This window comes from Vitis riparia, chromosome 6 (assembly GCF_004353265.1).
Source record: "Vitis riparia cultivar Riparia Gloire de Montpellier isolate 1030 chromosome 6, EGFV_Vit.rip_1.0, whole genome shotgun sequence".
Classification (NCBI taxonomy): Eukaryota; Viridiplantae; Streptophyta; class Magnoliopsida; order Vitales; family Vitaceae; genus Vitis; species Vitis riparia.
The window spans coordinates 5,342,293-5,363,718 of NC_048436.1; the positions used below are offsets into that span (position 1 = coordinate 5,342,293).

General features: G+C 40.3%; 1 protein-coding gene across 2 annotated transcripts; it reads right to left on the reverse strand.

Annotated features, from left to right (window-relative positions):
• Positions 1-465: 465 nt before the first annotated feature.
• LOC117916713 lies at positions 466-19,741 on the reverse strand. Of its 2 annotated transcripts, XR_004651590.1 has the most exons (4): positions 19,642-19,741; positions 18,129-18,791; positions 17,756-17,966; positions 466-1,045 (listed from the first exon to the last, which is right to left on the reverse strand). XR_004651590.1 is itself a non-coding variant. In XM_034832863.1 (3 exons), the coding sequence occupies exons 2-3, from the start codon at positions 18,721-18,723 to the stop codon at positions 17,839-17,841; spliced, it is 723 nt and encodes a 240-aa protein (XP_034688754.1). In that variant the 5' UTR covers positions 18,724-18,791; positions 19,642-19,741; the 3' UTR covers positions 17,517-17,838. The 2 variants fall into 2 exon arrangements, 1 of the variants encoding a protein (XP_034688754.1); XM_034832863.1 differs by lacking the exon at positions 466-1,045 and having other exon boundaries at positions 17,517-17,966.
• Positions 19,742-21,426: the final 1,685 nt, after the last annotated feature.

Consider the following 21,426-nt stretch of genomic DNA (forward strand, 5'->3'; position numbering starts at 1 on the left):
ATTGCATTTTCCCCTTTCCCCTTTCCCTCAACCATCTGTATCACCATACGGTTTTCAAATATATTCTTCAATATTAGCCTTTTGAATGCAACATTTGATAGAAACCTTTTCTTGCTTAACTCTTAGCAACTTATAGTATGAGCCATGTGAGTTACAGTAGCACTGTAAACCATCAGATACTACCAGTAATTTGATCTGCACCAGAATAACCGATGCTACTTCCCAATAGCACCCATGGACACCACCCATTTTTCTAACCAAAAATAAATAAAAACCTTGTTGTGAGCCAATATATAGCTAAGGATAAAAAGGGTTTATCAACTTATGCTGCTTGCTCATCATAGCATGGTTGAGTTTGTTTCCTGTCAACAAATACAACCAGCACTCCAATCACTGCAATGAGGTGCTCCAATTTACTTCCTGTCTATGCCATGGGAGACTATCAATTTTTTGAGCTTTCGAATGTGAACAAAAATTGCATACAGAGCGCTTTCAACTATGAACAAAAATTACATTACAGGGCCTATCTCTGCTTCAGAATCAGCCATTTCTCTGAAACATGAACTGAAGTATGGTCAATCAAGTGCCTTAGACAGTTACCCAGTAAAATGAATTCTACATCTTAGAAAAACAAAAAGGAAAAATAAGGATTAAATCCCTAATCATAGCCAACTTGGTCTTGGCCCATGCAAGCTTAATTCAATTGAAAGCTTTGAGGTTGCAGGTCTAAAAACTTTGGGTCTTACACTTGCCTGAATAAGAAGATGGACATGGTGTTGTCCTTTATAGTAACTATATATCTAAAAATGAATCTGAAAGGGAAGAAAGGGCAGAAAGGGACCGCATTCAAATATAAGCAGAATATCTTCAAGTTGCTTCCTTGAATAAAGTGTACGATCATCCCAACAAAGCTCATGAATTGACTGCTATAAGGTTATGAATTGTGAACCATATGATAACGAGATGGTTGAAAGTGAACTGCCTTTATATAATTTTGTAGTCAAGCAAGAAGTCTTCAACCAATAATCTGTCAAGAGTTGAGTGTCTGAAAGATGTAATCGTTCTTTTATCAGTGGCAAGAATAATTAATAATTACAAATAGAGAAAATATAATCATAAAAAATAGAAATACAAGATAGGAAGAGAAGGTGAAAAAACAGAGAACAAATGCCCAACATGCAACTCATAAACAACACTGCAGCCTGGAATAGCCCAAGTAAAATCTGGAGAAACTCAAGGATGGTTAGTCCCTAAAAAAAGGGCAAATGATGAGATTCCCTAGACCACCTTTATCAGCCTGGTTTTCCAAGCAAATAAGCAACCCATATTGCAACCAATGGGCATATCCCCGTAACTCCAAGACACCTAATAAAGCATAGTTGTTAAATCTTTCTCCAACAGAATGTTAGGGAGACCCTATTATCTCAACTCTTTCAGCCTTCTATTAAGGCTTAGTTCAAATGCAGACCAAAACTCTTATTTCCCAAAGGAACATAATTCTAACTATATAGGCATAAGAATTACCATCTCTCTTTCAAACAAGCATCAATTAAATAATTCTTTTTTTTCCTTAAAATATGGAGCATTTGCAGTTAATCACAAACCCAAACCCATATTACTTCCCCAGGTGGATACCGCATTTCCATTTCCATTTCAATTTCACATACCATGGTCATCCATGTAGCAAGCTTTCTTAATTTGTTAAGACTGGCCAAAGACTAAGAGCTCAACCTCAGACCTTCAGCTAAGAAACTGTATGAAGTATGAACATAGGAGTTATGGTGAAACATTGTTAATTTGGAAACCAATGGCTAGTTAGTGAAAGTTGAACCTACTCAGCATATCTCATGTTTCTATAACTGGCGATAAGGTGTTCAAAGTTATATTATAATGATTTTTTTTATTTTTTTTTGGTTAAGTTTTGTGGTCCAATCCATTTCATGGAATGAAAATCTCTTACTAAGAGATTATTCAGGAAACATAAACACAATACTCTGAAACCATAAAATTAATCCTACACTAAATAACATCAAACTAATCAATAGATACCCAAAATATAATACCCTAACCCTAAACACTAAACAAAAATAATTCTCACTGGATTCTACAAACGTCCGTTGTGAAAAGACTTGAACAAGGAAACTAACATTTCAAACAACACTAACCCAACCAATATCCAACTAATACAGAAATATTAGTAACCAAAGCTACAATACAAAGTAAGATCTTATTTGACTAACTTCCATGTTGCACGCACCACACACACCCACACATTCACCTAGAAACTAAGAAATTTATGATAGTGCCCCAGAACCATCTGATTTTTGCAATATTATCACATAAATAGATACTGCTACCAGATAGAAACAATAGTATAAGTGATTGAATAATTGTTAGTGAATAAGAGAATGCATAATTAAAAGAACACTGAGCAGCTAGCTTATGTGGACTAAGTTACAGATATCAGCAGCTAATGTGCCTCCGTATGCCCAGATTCGTTTAATTCCCAAATCATTGGACAAGGGAACACAGCTAGACAATCCAATTTTTTTCTCTCATCACATTCTGTACCTTAGGTCAAATTAAAGTTCATAATTAAGATAGAATGTCCAGCATCAGTCGAAGGTTAATTACAATGAAATTATTAGTTTTGAATACTTCATGCACTTTGAAAGTGTTCATGTAACATAGTTGAACAGTCCATAATATGAATACCAAACATAAACCCAGAATATGGTTTCCTCAGTATCTTTTAGGCACAAAATTGATTGGCAAGGGGAAAGATGTAGAACTATATACTGTTATTATAATTGAGATAAGAAAAACCAGTAAAAACAAATAAATGAATCCTATCAACAATTCTTTAACAAGTATATCAACTAAAAGCATAAAAGTGTACTGATAAAAGAATACAGCAGTCTGATCAAAACTACTTACAAATCGGAGTGCATCAACTGAAAGCATAGGAGTTGATAACTTTGGCACAATTTATTTATTATAAGAATGAACATAGTGCACAGTATGAAACATCTGCAATAGCAGAATTTTTTCCTCAACTAGCATGGAAATTGTGCAATCATATTGCTGGTCCCAAATAACCAAAGCATATTATCAAGAAACTTGGAGTTTTGTGGATGTGTAGATTAGTAGCTCGGATGGATGTTTAATGGTGAAATTGTTTGCATCCATGAAATTAATACTGAACACAAAACTTGAAGCCAGCTATCCATTTGATATCAGAACTGCAATGATGCTATGAAGAGCTAAGCTACAGTCTGCATTTTAAATTAGCTAAATTGGCTAACAACACATCGTGTCCTCAAGAAAATATATAGGCATAAAATGTCAAATTAGTGGAGTTTTTGAGGCTAACAACTGTAAAAATTTGTAGTTGTCTTGAATTTAGCTATTGACTATAAGAAAATAATAATAACAATGAAGAAAGTCATTATGTATTGATAAAAGTCCAGAAAAGTTCAAAAAAAGGGTTTGGACTCTATATTCCAAAATAAAGTACATGTATTACAATGGTAATATGAGAAAAGGAAGTCTAAAAACGACTAAAGTCTCTATATTTTAGATACCATGTAGTTGGCAATTAGGTAGCATCTTTAATGAAAACATGAACTCTTCTAGATATGTTTAAAAGTAGCAGACATACAACAATGTGATAAAGAATATAAGATGCCATATATCCATTTATACAAAAGTACTCTCTGTACCAATATTAGTTAGGCTTGAGTCCTTGAGTTGGCTAACTTTTTAGATTGCAGGATGTCCGATTGGCTCCTCGCTTACTAAGTCTCCCCTTAGGAGGAAATCCAAGAGTAGTTTCCTTTTTGGACCTGGTTATAAAAAGAATTTCTAGATGACTAGATGCATGAAAGGAAGCATACTTATCCATAGGTGATAGGGTCACTCATGTGCAATCATGCTTATCCCTTGTCCCTTTGTATTTCCTATCTTTCATCCAAGCTTTAGTTGAAGTACCCTTTGGTATTGAGAGATTGCAAAGAGATCAAAGAAGAAAAGAAAAACCATCTCTTAGGTCAGAAGCAGGTGCGTAAGTCCAAGTGGAGAGGGGGATTAGGCATTGAGAGAATATCATAAAGAATATAGTCCTTTGACAAAAGTGGTTGTGGAGGTTCCATGGAAGAGTGATGCTTTATGGCACAAGGTCCTCTTGAGTATCCATGAGTCAAACTCTAACGAATGCAATGCCAACTTTGTTGCCACATAGTCACATAAATGCCCTAGGAAGGCAAAATTTGCTTATGGGATGTTAGCTGTACATATCTGTACATACCATAATGTGGTTGTTTCCTTTAGGGATAACACCTTCCTAATCAGGTCTCTCAACTGTATATATATATATGTATTACTCCTCTGATAAGATATAGAAAATAAGAAGTACCTTGATTTGGTTACATGGTATCAGAGCCATTGGCTCAAAGTCTGGGAGGTGTCAAGATCGGCCGGTACCCGAAGTCCGGCGACCTGAAGCTGAACGCGTGAGAAGCAGGACGCATCAACTCACGCGCCGGCGCGTGGTGACCTCCGATCAGTTGCGTGGGTGTCGCAATCCCGTTCTCTGGCCAAGGTGATCTCGCTCCGCTCTTGTTCTTTGAGATTCTGCCCTTGGGGTTCCGTGAATGAACCCTTTCCTGATCCCGATCTCTCTGGTTACCGCGAGTCACCGCTGCGATCCTCGAGAAAGAAAGAGAGAGATTTGTGGATGGTGTTGAGATTCTGCCATTGGGACGCGTCGACGGAGATTGGTCAGATTTGTCACCTTCGCCGGAACCTTGCCCCTCGATCCACCTTCCTGAGACGCCTTCTTCTCAGATACGCGATTCGAACCCCGGTCTCAGATCCCGACACCCTCTCGACGCTGATCACCGGCGTTCCTCCTGCTCCGCCGCAACCCTAGATTCGCACTTTGCTCCGAATCTGGCCGGCTGTTCCCTGTACATCACAGTCGCCGGAAACCGACGGTTGTGATTCTCCTTCCGCCCACCTTGGCAGCCACGACCGCCCACCTTGGCAGCCACGACAGCAATCCATTTTGTCAAGGGGTTTTATAGTTGCTTTTGACGCAATCTTTGACGCTTTTGCCCCTTTGTGTAAGAAAGGTATTTGTCTCTTTCTTCTTGCTGTGTGGTGAATTGTAATTTCTGGTCTGGGCTGATTACTTTGGAGATTGAATTTTATCATGGAAGAGAATAAGCATTCTGTTGCTGATATAGTGCCCATTGTGTCAAAAATAACTGAACACAAATTAAATGGGTCTAATTATATTGAATGGAGCAAGACTATCAAAATTTATCTGAGAAGTGTTGCTAAAGATGATCACTTGACTGAGGAACCTCCTACTGATATCACTAGAAAACTTTGGTTGCAAGATGATGCACGGTTATTTCTGCAGATGAAAAACTCTATTAATAGTGATATTGTTGGTCTGCTGAGCCATTGCGAATTTGTTAAGGAGCTAATGGATTATCTTGATTTTCTGTATTCTGGAAAAGGAAATGTCTCTCGGATGTATGATGTATGAATGCCTTCCATTGTCCTGAAAAGGGAGCTAAATCCCTCACTGCATATTTTATGGACTTCAAGAAGGTATATGAGGAATTGAATGCAATTATGCCTTTTAGTCCGGATGTTAGAGTCCAACAGGCTCAACGGGAACAGATGGCTGTTATGAGCTTCTTATCCGGTCTCCCATCTGAGTTTGAGACTGCCAAATCTCAGATTCTTTCTGGTTCTGACATTGGTTCCCTTCAGGAAGTTTCAGTAGAGTTCTACGAACTGAGAATGTCTCATCTTCTCAGCACACCAATGTTCTTGTTGCCAAAGGAGGAAATGCAGAAAATACAAGAAGGGTGAATAATAGGGGCGGAAACAGGGCATTCGAAAATCGTGGCAATGATTCAAGTACTATTGTGTGTTTTTACTGCCATGAGGCTGGCCATACCAAGAGAAACTGCAGGAAATTGCAAAATCGAAATCGGAGAATTCAAACTGCCAATGTTGCTACATCTGATACTGCTACGTTTTCAGACTCCTCAGACAAGATCATCACTATGACAGCAGAAGAGTTTGCCAAATATTCACAGTATCAAGACACACTGAAAGCATCTACTCCTGTTAGTGCTCTGGCAGAGTCAGGTAAAACATGTCTTGTCTCCTCCTCAAACAAATGGATAATTGATTCAGGTGCCACAGATCATATGACAGGTAATCATAAAACTTTCTCTACCTTCAGAACACATTCTGCTCCCCCTGTTACTGTTGCTGATGGTTCTACCTATGAGATTAAAGGGTCTGGGACTGTGAAACCAACATCTTCTATTACGTTATCGTCTGTGTTAAACTTACCAAATTTGGCCTTTAACCTAATCTCTGTCAGTAAACTTACCAAAAATCTGAATTGTAGTGTCTCATTTTTCCCTGATCATTGTGTGTTTCAGGATCTTATGACGAACCGGACATTTGGTAAAGGACATGTATCTGATGGGCTCTATATTCTTGACGAGTGGGTACCTCGACCAGTTGCGTGTGTTAGTACTGCCTCTCCTGTTGAAGCTCATTGTCGGTTAGGACATCCTTCTCTATCGGTGTTGAAGAAATTATGTCCTCAGTTTGATACTTTACCTTCATTAGATTGTGAGTCGTGTCATTTTGCGAAGCATCATCGTAGTTCTTTAGGCCCAAGGATTAATAAACGGGCTGAGTCTTTGTTTGAGTTAGTACATTCTGATGTTTGGGGTCCGTGCCCTGTTACTTCTCAAACTGGGTTTCGATATTTTGTTACCTTTGTGGATGATTTTTCTCGAATGACTTGGATTTATTTTATGAAGAATCGTTCAGAAGTGTTTTCCCATTTTTGTGCTTTCTCTGCTGAGATTAAAACCCAGTATGATGTGTCTGTGAAAATATTAAGAAGCGATAATGGAAAAGAATATGTGTCTAACTCATTTCAGAATTACCTGAGTCACCATGGGATTCTTCATCAAACATCATGTGTTGATACTCCTTCTCAAAATGGGGTTGCTGAAAGAAAAAACAGGCATTTACTTGAGACAGCTCGTGCACTCATGTTCCAGATGAAGGTTCCGAAACAGTTTTGGGCTGATGCCGTTTCCACAGCTTGCTTTCTGATCAACCGTATGCCCACTGTAGTGCTTAAAGGTGATATTCCGTACAAAGTAATACATCCACAGAAATCACCTTTCCCCTTGAACCAAGAATTTTTGGATGTACATGCTATGTTAGAGATACAAGGCCTTTTGTTACTAAACTTGATCCTAAGGCGTTACGGTGTGTTTTCTTGGGGTACTCAAGACTGCAAAAGGGCTATAGATGTTTCTCGCCTGATCTCAATAAGTATCTAATTTCAACGGATGTTGTGTTTTCCGAAGACACATCCTTCTTCTCTTCACCCACAAGTTCCGCAAGTGAGGAGGATGAAGAATGGCTCGTGTATCAAGTGGTTCATTCAAGACCAATTGCTGGACAATCAAGTGTGGTTGATTCTGATGCGTCTCTTGCTCATTTGGGTCCTGTTGTTACTATTCCTCCTGCTCCAGACAAACCACCCATTGTCCAGGTGTACTCTCGGCGCCAGTGACAACAGATACATGTCCTGCACCAGCTCCTTCGTCATCTGATCCTTCCAGTGATCTCGACCTTCCTATTAGCCTTCGAAAAGGTAAGCGACACTGCAAATCTATCTATTCCATTGCCAACTTTGTGTCTTATGATCACCTGTCAACTTCCTCAAGTGTCCTTGTAGCCTCTATAGATTCTGTTTCAGTCCCTAAAACTGTTACAGAGGCCCTGAATCATCCTGGGTGGAAGAATGCAATGCTTGAAGAAATCTGTGCATTGGAGGATAATCATACATGGAAACTTGTTGATTTGCCTCCAGGAAAGAAAGTTGTTGGCTGTAAGTGGGTCTTTGCGGTAAAAGTTAATCCTGATGGCTCTGTGGCACGACTGAAAGCCAGACTTGTAGCTAGAGGATATGCTCAGACATATGGAGTAGACTATTCTGATACTTTCTCTCCTGTTGCCAAACTCAATTCAGTTCGACTATTTATTTCTATTGCTGCTTCCCAACAGTGGATGATACATCAGTTAGACATCAAGAATGCTTTCTTCATGGTGATCTAGAGGAAGAGGTCTATCTGGAGCAACCTCCTGGGTTTGTTGCTCAGGGGGAGTATGGAAGGTTTGTTGTCTGAAAAAAGCTCTCTATGGATTGAAGCAGAGTCCCCGTGCTTGGTTTGGAAAATTCAGTAAGGAGATTCAAGCATTTGGCATGAACAAGAGTGAGAAAGATCACTCCGTTTTCTACAAGAAAACAGCTGCTGGTATCATACTTCTTGTGGTCTATGTCGATGATATAGTTATTACAGGAAATGATCACGCAGGAATCTCTGATCTTAAGACATTCATGCATTCCAAGTTTCATACAAAGGACTTGGGTGAACTGAAGTATTTCCTGGGAATAGAAGTATCAAGGAGCAAGAAAGGGATGTTCTTATCACAGAGGAAGTATGTGCTTGATCTGCTTAAAGAGACCGGTAAGATAGAAGCAAAGCCATGTACTACCCCGATGGTGCCTAATGTACAACTTATGCCAGATGATGGAGATCCCTTCTACAACCCTGAAAGGTATCGGAGAGTGGTTGGGAAGCTAAATTATCTCACCGTGACGCGACCAGATATTGCATATGCAGTAAGTGTTGTTAGTCAGTTCACATCTGCGCCTACAATAAAGCATTGGGCGGCTTTAGAGCAGATTTTGTGCTATCTAAAGAAGGCTCCTGGTCTAGGCATACTATATAGTAGTCAGGGACACACTCGTATTGAGTGTTTTTCTGATGCGGATTGGGCAGGTTCTAAGTTTGATAGAAGATCCACTACAGGTTATTGTGTGTTCTTCGGCGGGAATCTAGTGGCTTGGAAAAGTAAGAAGCAGAGTGTTGTATCCCGTTCGAGTGCAGAATCTGAGTATAGGGCCATGGCACAGGCTACTTGTGAAATCATATGGATACATCAACTCTTATGTGAAGTGGGATTGAAGTGCACAATGCCAGCAAAGCTTTGGTGTGACAATCAAGCCGCTCTTCATATTGCTGCGAACCCAGTCTATCATGAAAGAACCAAACATATTGAAGTTGATTGTCACTTCATTCGTGAAAAGATTGAGGAAAATCTAATCTCTACTGGCTATGTGAAGACTGGAGAGCAACTTGGGGATATTTTTACAAAAGCTTTAAATGGAACTCGAGTTGAGTACTTTTGTAACAAGCTGGGCATGATCAACATCTATGCTCCAGCTTGAGGGGGAGTGTTAGCTGTACATATCTGTACATACCATAATGTGGTTGTTTCCTTTAGGGATAACACCTTCCTAATCAGGTCTCTCAACTGTATATATATATATGTATTACTCCTCTGATAAGATATAGAAAATAAGAAGTACCTTGATTTGGTTACATGGGAAGATCTTCATGAACTGATAAACCTCTTAGCGAGAAGTTCCAAAACATGAGTAGTGAGGTTGAGAGACTTTGTTCTTTCTTTAGTGTTAATTTCCTCCTTCAATCTCCATCTTAGAATTTAATCTTTTTTTGCAACCTCTTGGAACAAGAAATTAAGGAACTAACTCTTCCTACATTTGTTTTAACCTATCCGTATTTGTCACCCACCTTTCCCAATGTAGAGGAATTTGGTCCTTAACATCCTTAGGATTGTTTCCAGTTAGTTCCTTTTTCATTACTATCTTCACTTCTACCAACTCAATTTTGTTTGTTCCCCTAAAACTTCACTTAGAAATTTAAATCCCCACCAAAAGAGAAGGCAGTGTGTGTGACTTATGGCAAATAAGATAGTCAATACTAATGATTTTCTCTAAAGATCACACCTTACAAAGCTTTTAGTCGATAGTAACGTATCATGTGCAAAGCGAATGAGAAGTCTATTGATCATTTTTACATTGACCCATAACCTTGGCACCGTGGTATTGGATGTTCAACCTTGCAGGGATTGATTGAATTTCACCCTGAAAGGGTTGAGGAGATTTTGATGGCATCCCTTAAATGTTTCGGGAGCTTCCTCGAGTTATGACTCTTTGCTGCATTGTTAGCCTCACAGTGATTCAAACTATTCAATGGGAAAAGAATGCAAGGACTTTTTAAGATAGGTGAAGGTCTTTGGAAGCAGTATGAGACTTGTTTTACTTCACTTCTTACCTTTGAGCTTCTATTAGTGTAGCTTTTATAGACATCCCTTTGAGTCTTATTCTACCAGATTAGAAACTAGTTTGCAAAATCACAAAATTGACTAAAGATACACTTCCTAAATGATTACATCCTCCAATAGATTTTCTTAAACTAAATTTTGATGGATGCTCTCTACATAATTGGGGCCAATTAGGGATTGGAGGAATTAGCACCACTTTAGCATGGTGGAAAGAACATTCTCTAAACCTTTAGGTCAAGATTTAGTCATTGAAGTAGAGATTTTTTTGAAAGGTTTGTTGCAAGCACAAACTTTAGGCCTCTCCAATCTCTTAGTAGAAGGAGATTCTACTATTGTCATAACATGGGTGACTAAGAAAGAAAGAGGACTTGGAAATTTGAGGAATGATTGCACCAAATATTTATATTTCTTCAAAGTTAAGATGTTCCTTCTATTGGGATCCTCCCCTAGGCAATAATGTGGCAAATGCACTAGCAAATCATGGAGCTAGATCTTTTTTGGGAGTAGGTAAGATTGCATATTGCGGAAGGACTGTTATCGTTGTTAAAGTTTGTGGATTAGACTCTTTGTAGGGCGCAACTGGTGGTTTTTGTATTCTGGCGCTTCTTTTGGGTTTTTTGGTTATTTTGTATACATCATGTATACTTCATTTCATTCTATTATACTTACACTTACCAAAAAATTCATGGAGCTAGACATTTGATGTCTTTTGTAGGAGATTTTATAGTTCTATGAATTATGGTGATCCTTGCTTAAGCAATCATGCAACAAATGTTGTAGAAAATCATGGAGCTAAAAATTTGGTTTTTTTTGTTGGAGAGTTTGTACTTTCATGAATTATTTTTTTTTTGATAAATATCATGAATATATTAAAGGGCAAAGGCCACCAAGCATACAGGACGTATACAATTTGCCTCAAAAAGAGCACAAAAAAACAAGCACCCTTACCCTCCCTAAGTGGCCGCTAGCCACTCCAAAAAACCTAAGAGTGAAGAGGACTCCTCTCCAATGTACACCCTAGCCCAACTCCACAAGGTACAAACAAAAGAATTTTTGAGTTTCTGTATATTTAAAACCCCTCCCTTAAAGGCTAACCTATTTCTTTCCTTCCATACCGTCCAAAAAATACACAATGGTATAAAATTCCAAATTTTTTTCCTCTTCTTCCCCACAAAGGGGCCCTTCCAACTTAATAACGCCTCCTTCACCAACTCTGGGAACACCCACTGAACCCCCACTAGGGCAAAAATAATTTCCCATAAGGCCCTTACCACTATACAATGCAAGAGAATGTGATTTAACTCTCCTCTTCACACCCACACAAAAACATAGGTTAGGAATTGTCATCCCCGTTTTTGCAGCCCTATCCAAGGTCAGAATCTTCCCCCACGCGGCTTCCAAGCAAAAAACGCCACTTTGGTTGGGACCTTATCCACCCAAACGCCTCTATACGGAAAATCACCCAGCATTGACAACAACCAGCTTGTTGTAGGCATCCTTCACCCCGTACCTTCCATGGCCCCCCCCTTTCCAAAGCACCTCGTCCTCTTCTGAAGATAGCTTGAAGTCCCTGAGCATAACAAGCAATCCTCTAATCACGTCCAGCTCCCAATCATTAAAATCTCTATGGAATCTAAGATTCCAACCTCCTGAACCACTGCTATGATCCCACATCTCATTAACCGTTGCATTCCTGTCGACCGCCATCTCATGCAATAGGGGAAAGAGTGGGACAGCTTCTCATCCCCACACCACTGATCTGACCAGAATTTCACTCTAGTCCCTTTCCCTACCTTAAACTTTGTATTTTCCCAACACCACTTAGCTTCCTTCATAATCTCCTTCCAAACCCCCACTCCATAAGTACCCCGTGCTTCTTTGGTTCTCCACCCAAGCTCTTCCTGACCATATTTCACCCCAATCATTAGCCTCCAAAGATTATCCTTTTCAATTGCAAATCTCCAAACCCATTTACCCAACAAAGCTTTGTTCAGGAGTCAATCTTCCGAATGCCAAGGCCTCCCCTTCTCCCTTCTAGTGCACACCACCTCCACTTAATTACATGGGCCTTCTCTCCAAGCTGCCCCCTCCCCAAAGAAAGTCCCTTTGAAGTTTTTCAAGCCTCTTTACAACACTTTTTGGCATACGAAAAAGGACATATTGTAGATAGGGAGGCTGGCCATAGTGCACTTGATTAAGGTGATACGCCCTCCCTTTGAAATATACTGTTTTTTCCACTGAGCTAATCTCCTTCTCATTCTCTCTTCCACACCATCCCAAATGGAGGCAGCTTTATGATGAACTCCAAGGGGCAGCCCTAGATAAACAGTGGGCAGCACACCCACTTTGCAGCCAAGTTCCACAACCAGCTCCTCAATGTCTTCCACCTCACCCACTGGAATTAGAACACTTTAATCAAGATTAATTCTAAGACCGGAAGCCGCCTCAAACCACGCCAAAATCCAGCTTAGGGCGGACACTTGCTCTTTGCTAGCTTCACAAAAGATGATCGTGTCATCGGCAAAGAGAAGGTGGGAAACTGTCATCTCCTCTTCCCCTCTCCCCCGCATTCTGTAGCCTACAACGAAGCCCCCTTCAACCGCCCTTCTAATTAGGATACTAAGAACTTCCATTCCCAACACAAAAAGATACGGGGAAAGAGGATCTCCTTGTCTTAGCCCTTAGAATTTGAGAAGAAACCAGCCGGCACCCCGTTGATCATGACTGAAAATTGGCGGTTGAGATGCACCACCAAATCCACTCCACCCACCGCGACCCAAACCCATTTTGACCAGAATTTCATGAGAAAGTTCCAATTAATGCTGTCGTAGGCTTTCTCAATGTCCAATTTACAGATCAGCCCTTTCTCGTTTCTCTTTTGCCAAAAATCGATCACCTCATTGGCAATAAGAGACGCATCCAAGATCTGTTTGCCCCTCACAAAGGCGTTTTGGTCCCCGAACACCACCTTGTCTAACACTTTCTTTAACCTATTCGCCAACACCTTAGCCAGCAGCTTGTACAAACTCCCTACCAAGCTAATTGGCCTGAAATCACCCAAAGCTTCAGCCCCTCCTTTCTTAGGAATGAGGACTATAAAGGTGGAATTAAGGCTGTTGGCAAAAGAACGCTGGACATAGAATTCTCTAAACAGTTCCATAATCTCCTCCTTCACTACCTCCCAGCTTGATTGCCAAAAAGCAATTGTAAACCCATCCGGACCCGGAGCTTTGTCCCATTCATACCCATTAAGGCTGCATAAATCTCCTCTTCAGAAAATTGCACCTCCAGAGAATCAGCTTCACTGGAACTAAGGCATTTAAAGTGCACCCCCTCAATATCCGCCCTCCAGCCAGGTTCTTCAGAAAGCACCTGCTGAAAAGCACTCACTATTCCCTCCCTCATCTCCTGCCCCTCCGTCATCCACACTCCATTAACCTTTATTCTATCCATAGAATTGTTCCTTCGATGAGCATTAGCCATCCTATGGAAAAATCCAGTGTTTCTATCTCCCTCCTTAAGCCACAATTCCCTTGACATTTGTCTCCAGTGTGTCTCCTCCAATAAGACCCATTGTTTAAAAGAGTCCTTAGCTTCTTTTTTCAATTCAGTTTCATCTGCAGACAAGCTCCTTTCCCTTTCCACCCCGTCCCAAAATTCCACTTGTTGCAGGCCTAAGTTCTTATTAATTTCCAGCCTACCAAACACCTCTCTATTCCACCCTTTAATCTTATGCTTCAGCACCTTCATTTTAGTGGCTAGTCTGACACTGGCCCTCCCTCTGACCTCAATTCCTTGCCACCAACCCCTCAGAAGATCCATGAATCCGTCAGCTTTAATCCACATATTTTCGAACCTAAACGGGGACGGACCTCTCCTCAACCCTCCCCCCTTCAGCACAATAGGAAAATGGTCTGATATCGGTCTGGGCAGCCTACATTGCACAGTCTCACTAAAGTGGTCAAGCCAACTCTGGGTCACCAGGAATCTATCCAATCTGGCCCACGCCTGATTATTTCTCCCCCCACTCCAGGTAAGCATCCCTCCTTGAAGAGGAAGATCAATGAGTTCTAAATCATCCATCACTTGAGCAAACCTCCTCATTGCACTCGTTAATCTCCCCTGATTACTTCTTTCCCTCATTGACAGGGTGACATTGAAGTCACCCCCTATGCACCATGGATCCTCCCAGATGCCTCAGATTGCTCCTATTTCCTCCCACATCCACTCCCTGTCCTCTTTAGAAAAAGGCCCATAAACCCCAGTAAACAACCAGACTAGACCGTCTTCCACATTCCTCATCCTACAAGAAATTGAGAAGCTCCCCACTTCCATTTCCATTAATTCCAAAGCCCTCTTATCCCAGCAGATTAGAATCCCTCCCGCGGTCCCCTGGGCATCCAGAGTGCCCCAATTAAGGAACCTGCCAGTGCCTAAGCTCCGCACCAACCCCTCTGTCATTGCTTGGATCTTGGTCTCCTGGAGACAGAACAAGTCCACTCTTTGACTCCTTATCAAGGCCTTGATTACCTTTCTTTTTGAGCTATCATTAGCTCCCCGAACATTCCAGCTCAAGATTCTAATCTTCATTTAACCACCATAATCTGACACCCTCCTGCTAACATCCCACTCTTTTGCTTCTTTCCCCCCTCGTAGTTAATAGAACATTCCAACCTTTTCAATTCCCTTTCAAACTTGGATTTTTCTAAAAGGTTTTTACTATGGACATTTTCCCTTCTCTTACGGATTTTAACCAGAAACTCCAATATTTCTTTCTCCATACCTTCTGTAGAAAAACCTAAGAATTTGCTAAATTTGGCTAACTCACTTTCCTCCCAATTTTCCTCCTCCCATCCCTTTCCATCACACGGCATGACTAGACTCAATTCCTTACCACTGCACACCTTGCTGGCACTTGAGCCCTCCCTCAAATCCCATCTGTACGCATTTTCCTCTTCTGAATGACCCAAGGGGGGAAGCATACGTAAGGGAGTTTCTTTCGAATAGATAACCCTATCGTCCCGAGAAAAGTCGCAAAAACCCCCCAACGGGGTTCGACCAAAAAAGAGGATAGAAGAAGGAGATGGTGCAGAAGCCATTAAGTCAGGGATAGGAACACTCCCGTACCTCGATGCTTCTTCAATTAGGGCACAGTCAGTCCTAGACTTTTCCTCTGGACAGGGCTCCATTTCCTCTTGCCTTCGCCTGCCTTCAAAGTCCCAAAACGGAAAGCCTTCAGCATCAGGCTCCTTCAATAGACTTGGGCCAGCCCACACAAGAGGCAAGGCCACTCCAGCTGGATCAAGGCCCTCTTCTCTCCCAGATAGCCCACCCGCCTTAACGGGCTCCAATGGCCTAATGCCCTCAGAAGCCGAAGGCCCTTCTGATGACGACGGCCCACTGGAACTCGGCCCGGCCTTAGGCGCTTCAGACCCATCAGGCCTACCACCCAAGTCAAAGCCCTGAAGAGGCCCAGAAAGCCCAAGCCTCCCAGGCACACCTTCTTGGTCCCCCAGACCCGACCCTTTTGGGCCTTGGGACCGAGCCCAAAGGGAACCTGACCCACTAATCTGCTCCCTTGTCGCATCAGCAACCTGCAAATGAATCTCGAGCCTCGCGCCTTCTACCTCTTCCTCCACGCGCTTCCCCGCGCGTGTAGCAACATCACCCTCAACCCCACCTACGGCGTCATCGCTCTTCTTTCTCCTCTCTTCTGCCGGCGACACTTTCATCACCGGCCTGACCTCCCACCATAGGGCGAGCGAGTAGCACACCCCCTCAACCCCAATTTCTAGCGTGCTAGGAAGCTCCTCGCCGGATAATTTCACCAGGATTCTTGCCCACTGCAGCTCTTCTAGTCTCTCCGTCCGTGAATCCGTCGCTAAATACCCCCCGCATTTCTCTCCAACTGTTCTAAAGACGTCCCGATCCCACAGTGAGACGAGAAGCCCCACTATTCTCACCCAGGCTTCACTCTTCTCCTCTCCTTCTAATAGACATCCCGTCCTAGGGTTCCACTTCTCCAGTCGCAGCAGCGTCTTCCCTACCAAAATCCCTCCCATATTGACAGCTTTTTCAGCTTCAGCACTCTTCTCGAACTCTAACAACACCTTACCCCTTTCCAACCTAGCCAGACCTAAGTTACCCCTCAGCCCCCACGCACGGGCCATTTGGTTCCCCCAACTCCTTAAATCCTCCCCCTTTACTGTCTTTGGGTCCCACACTCCAACAATGCACTGATCCAACCTTTTTAGGTTTTGGTCCAGGTTCTTGTGGCTTACTTCTACCCTCACCACTGACCTACCATTGCGTTTCTGACCCATCACCACTTCCGCATAGCTACTTCCCGCACATGGAGCCTTCAGCGTCTTCTCCTTCTTCTGACCGTCCTTCCTCTCCGTGGACTCAATCAACGCCTTGAGAATATCCAACATCGCAATCCAGCCCCCTTTCCCTCCATTTCCTTTGGGGATAAAAATATTATACCTTTTTTTCTCCAGATCCTCTACACCCAGACGGATGAAACTCCCTCCCTTATTCTCATCCCGCACCAGTGAGAAGATCTTCCCTCTCTCCCTCCAGTTTCTGACCCATCTGCCTGTTCGTGTATCCTCAACACACAAGGCTAACCCATCCACAACAAACCCTAGGCTCTCCAGCCCCATTTTGATCCACGAGGAAACCCCTTTCTTCCTTTCCTCAATAAAGACTTGCGTTTTGCCTTTCTTCCTCTCAGCCTCGACTTCGAACGTCTTCGACTCCACCACGAAGCTTCTCCTCCATCGGCTGGTACGAGCTTCAACGCCACTGAAATTTGTCTCACCCTCGCTCGCGAACAGCTCCGCTGGATCTCCTCCCTTACTCCCTCTCGCTCTCTCTCCAGCCCTCTCTCTCTCTCTCTCTCTCTTCCATATTTTACTTCTAGAGCAAACCTAAAAATATCAAGGTTCCTGGCATGAATTTATATTCTTGTACTTTCATGAATTATAGTGACCATTGTCCCAACCATTTTGATGTATGCAAATAAATTTTCCTTTTTGAACTAGTATCACTTATCCTCCTTTTTTATTGGACTTTACACAAAGGATTCCCTACTTGTTGGAAGGATTTCTCATCCTTCTATTAGTTACTATACTATTTTAATGCAATAAGATTGTTATTTCCTATTATAAAAAATAAATAAATAAACTTCAAGATGCCATCAATTTCTAAAATTCTTGAGGTTTTAACACCTAGAAATCATAAAAACAGCCAATAAATAGATTTTTACCATTAGAACTGTCAATATTGATACTTCCAATATTACATAAAAATGCAACCATAAATTGCTAAATAACTGTTATTTACATTATATGCATCTTGAAGAAAGTGGAATAAGACCAAATATATCTAATATTTCAAACAGGGACATGAGCCTAAGAAGCTTCCAAGAACTGTCATAAAGAACCACAATTCAAATGAATAATAGACAGAGAGACAGTACTCGGTTAAAATCCATCTTCTGCAATTCCCCATTGGAGGAACTGTGTCATATCCATTGTTACTTCTCAGAACTGATCTATGATTTCAACTTTCTCCAGGAGGGTTCCAACCTCTCCATTTTACATTGCTTAGCCAACCAAACAAAATATTGGATTGCTCTGACTTCAATTCTACAAGGCGTCTTCTATATGGTATTAGTACATTCTTGAGACCTGTCATTCACATTCAAAAAAATATAAACAAAAGAAATAACAAATAAAAATAGAAACTCAACAGATACGAATGACCTAATAACAATTAGAATTTCTTGTTTTCTACAGTCGTTATTATGAAGGTAAACCATTTCACAAAACAATGTAATATGCTTGACATACCAGTGATGCACATTGTCTTATAAAGCTGAGCAACATGAGCATCTCCCTTTGTACTCATCTGAGGCCTCTCCAGGCATTCCAGAAACGCTAAGTCAGCCTTCAGAAGGCTGGCCTGATCATGAGTGTCATAACCAATGTCATGGCAATAGCAGCAAAAGTCTAACCAATCAATTGGACGTTTATCCCAAAGAAGGGAACCCCCATCCTTCCCACTCGACCAGTTAGGTCCACAGTAATGCCCATATCGTGGAAATAGCTGAGAAAGGAAGGCTCTTGCACCTGTATGCCATGGGACCTTGCCAACATATGGTCTAAATCGTACAGGAGAGGGCCTGCTACCATATTCAACAGTCCGATAACGTCGTGAGGGCTTCTTCAACTCTTTATTTAAAGTAGACAGTTTCCAGATTTTGTCTCTGGCATGGATAGCCCAAGGAACAATTGAGAGGAGGGACCATCTCCACAGCTTCACATCAAAAAAAGCCCTTTCCTTGGTTGATTTGCTTAGGATGCCTGCTGTTTTAACGGCTGTCTCCAAATCATTGTTTGAATTTGCCCCAAACCAGGGGGCATTACTAGGAAACCTAAAGTTCATCACTAATGAACACAATATTTCATTAAATCACACAGTTTGATCACCACAGCATCATCAAGTTAATGAACCTGTCATGAAAACCACATTGCTCTGTCAAGAAAAGCACACAACCTTGGGAAAAGGTGAGCAGAACCATAAATATTTATCACAGGTCTCAAAACCTATAATCATATCAAACCCAGAAGCAGTATATACAACCCTATTAAATTGGATCAACACCTAAATCATTGTTTGTGTTACTACAAGAAGTCTAATATTCACAGTGAACTGAAGATTTCACCATTTGAATCACAAAAAGAGAAAATAAAAATCCATATGATTGCAATCAAAATGTAGGAAAATTAATTAAAACAAATTTTAAAAAATCCTAAATATTCTTCTTATTTAAAACCAAGAAAATAAAAGATTGACTTCACCAGGTCTATTACAACAACTACTTGGCTTCATCGAGAGGTGTATTTACAATCCTAAAAAAGAAACCACACAGAAAACCCACGTATTTCAATTTCTTTGCAGCTGTTTTTCTGGAAACAGGGACATGTTTGAAAATCCAACAACTTGCTTGTACTCTTAAAATGGAGAAAACACTAAAAATATTCATCCGCATCCAGAATTTCCTTCTTATGATACTCAAACCTTACCATCGTTCCAAAACATTATATTTAAACTGCAAACAATCAAAGGAGTTTTTGTTTTTGTTGTGTTATTGGTCTCCATTTTGTGATTTAAGGCAAAATCAATTGACAGTTTATGAAGCAACCACTTGCGCAAGCAAAAACACGACACCAAATTGTCTTTCTTCGATTGTTCTTCCTCTCTTTTTTTTTCCAGAGGAGTCTAGGCAACCAAACAGAGAAGGAGGACCAAGAAGATAAATAAGCAGAAAAGAAGAAAACCCAAAGATGAGAAGGGACTGACCTGAGGGATGTGATCTTGAGCACAGAGAGAGAGAGGTAGCTTATGGAGAGGAGAGGAGGTTGGCTTGTGGACTGAGAAGCCAGGATTAGAAGAAAGGGCCGCCACTCCTTACATAGAAATAGACTCATTTTGTTTTTATGCAAGTATATAAATCCTCTTTGATTCCTTGGTCCGCCGTGTGCCTGCGTGTCATTTTTTTATTGGTTTTATTTTTTATGAGAGAATTTTGGGCGTGTGTTCGGGATGGGGTTTTATGACAGCATTATTGTTGGATAAGATAATAATAGGTTAGGCATGCCAACCTATGTTTCTTTAAAGTTACCCACAAAACACGCAAAGTTTTTAGGCTTCAATCCTCCCACTTGTATATTTACTCACTATAAAAAAAAAAAAAAAAAAAATCGGGTTATTTGATTAAAAGAGCCTCTCAAAACCCAATTTTTTAAATTTAACCTCTCATTTTTTTTGGCAACATTTGGACAAAAATTCTCATCATTTTCTTGTAAAAATAACTCTTTCCTTTAAAACCTACATGTAAATACTTAAAATAGAAAAGGGTATTTATGTCAAAAATTGATTACTTTTTCAAAAAAAAAAACATGGGAATGGTTAGATTTTCAATTTGAGGATTATTTCATCCATTTTAATCAAATATTTCTAAAAAATACAAGGCAAAACTCTCATCTCTTCCCGAGTTCATTGCTTTTAAAAGGCACTCTAGCCCTCTCTATATAGATTAGTGGGTATGAGATGTTATCAAAAGGAAAGTGCAACCCAAAAGTTAAATTCAAAAATCAAACTCTAAACATTTTTTAATAAGCTTGTGAAATAATATCAAACATGATATAAAAGTGTCATTCATCCACTTTTAAAGCCAAAAAAAAAGAAAAAAAATCAGGTTTTTCAAAACACTTGAGGAAATTATTAATAAGTTTATTTGATATTAAGTGACCATCGATTAACTTTATTCCAAAAACATGTGTTTACCACCCTTGATTAAAATCAAGTCTAAGTTTGGCACATTCTTTAAAAAGCTCATAAAAGAATATCAAACATAATACAAAAATATCTTTAATCCACCTTTAAGGCTAAAAAGTATAATGAATGCAAAAGACTTTTTGTTCTCCAAAATACTTAAGAAAGATGTTCATAAGAATAAGTCATTTCTGACTCTCAATTAAACTTTGTTTTAAGAACAAGCATTTATCGCCCTGGATCAAACTCAAGACAAGTGGTGCTTCTTAAAGCATGACCTAAATTGCATATTGCTCTTGGCCTGCTTGAGCTTAAAATACGTACAACACTAATAAAATATTTTTTTAAAAAAAAAAAAAACTGCTAAGTTGAAAACCTAAAAAGGCAACGAAAGCAAAAGTTAAGACATATGTTCATAAGATTAATTTTTAGTCTCGTCAAAAGTTAGAACATAAAAAAATGAACTACGTTTAACTTGATCCCTTCTTTGTGAAGAGTACATAGGCAACTTGGAGAAACTACCCGAGTTCAGTCATCACCATAAAAAAATAAATAAAAAGTGTCTCAAGTATTGGATTCAATTTTAATTAAGTGTTAAAAGTTGTACATAGTGTACGTCAAGGTTATAACTTGCTTAGGTGTTAATATAGTTCCAATTTTAATTAAGTTATGAGAAATTAGACATCATTATGCACTCAAATTAAGTCAATTCACATGAGTAAGGACCTTAGCACTTAAGTAGCATTAAGTGTCTAAAATACAACACCACAAAACCTAAAAAATCATTTATAGTATTATAAAATTAATTGT

Excerpts from the sequence above, each read along its gene's own strand:
- LOC117916713 (XM_034832863.1), bottom strand. The coding sequence starts at position 18,723 with ATGAACTTTAGGTTTCCTAGTAATGCCCCCTGGTTTGGGGCAAATTCA. Across the intron at positions 17,967-18,128 it reads TAAGACAATGTGCATCACTG|GTCTCAAGAATGTACTAATA; the intron begins GTATGTCAAGCA and ends TGTGAATGACAG.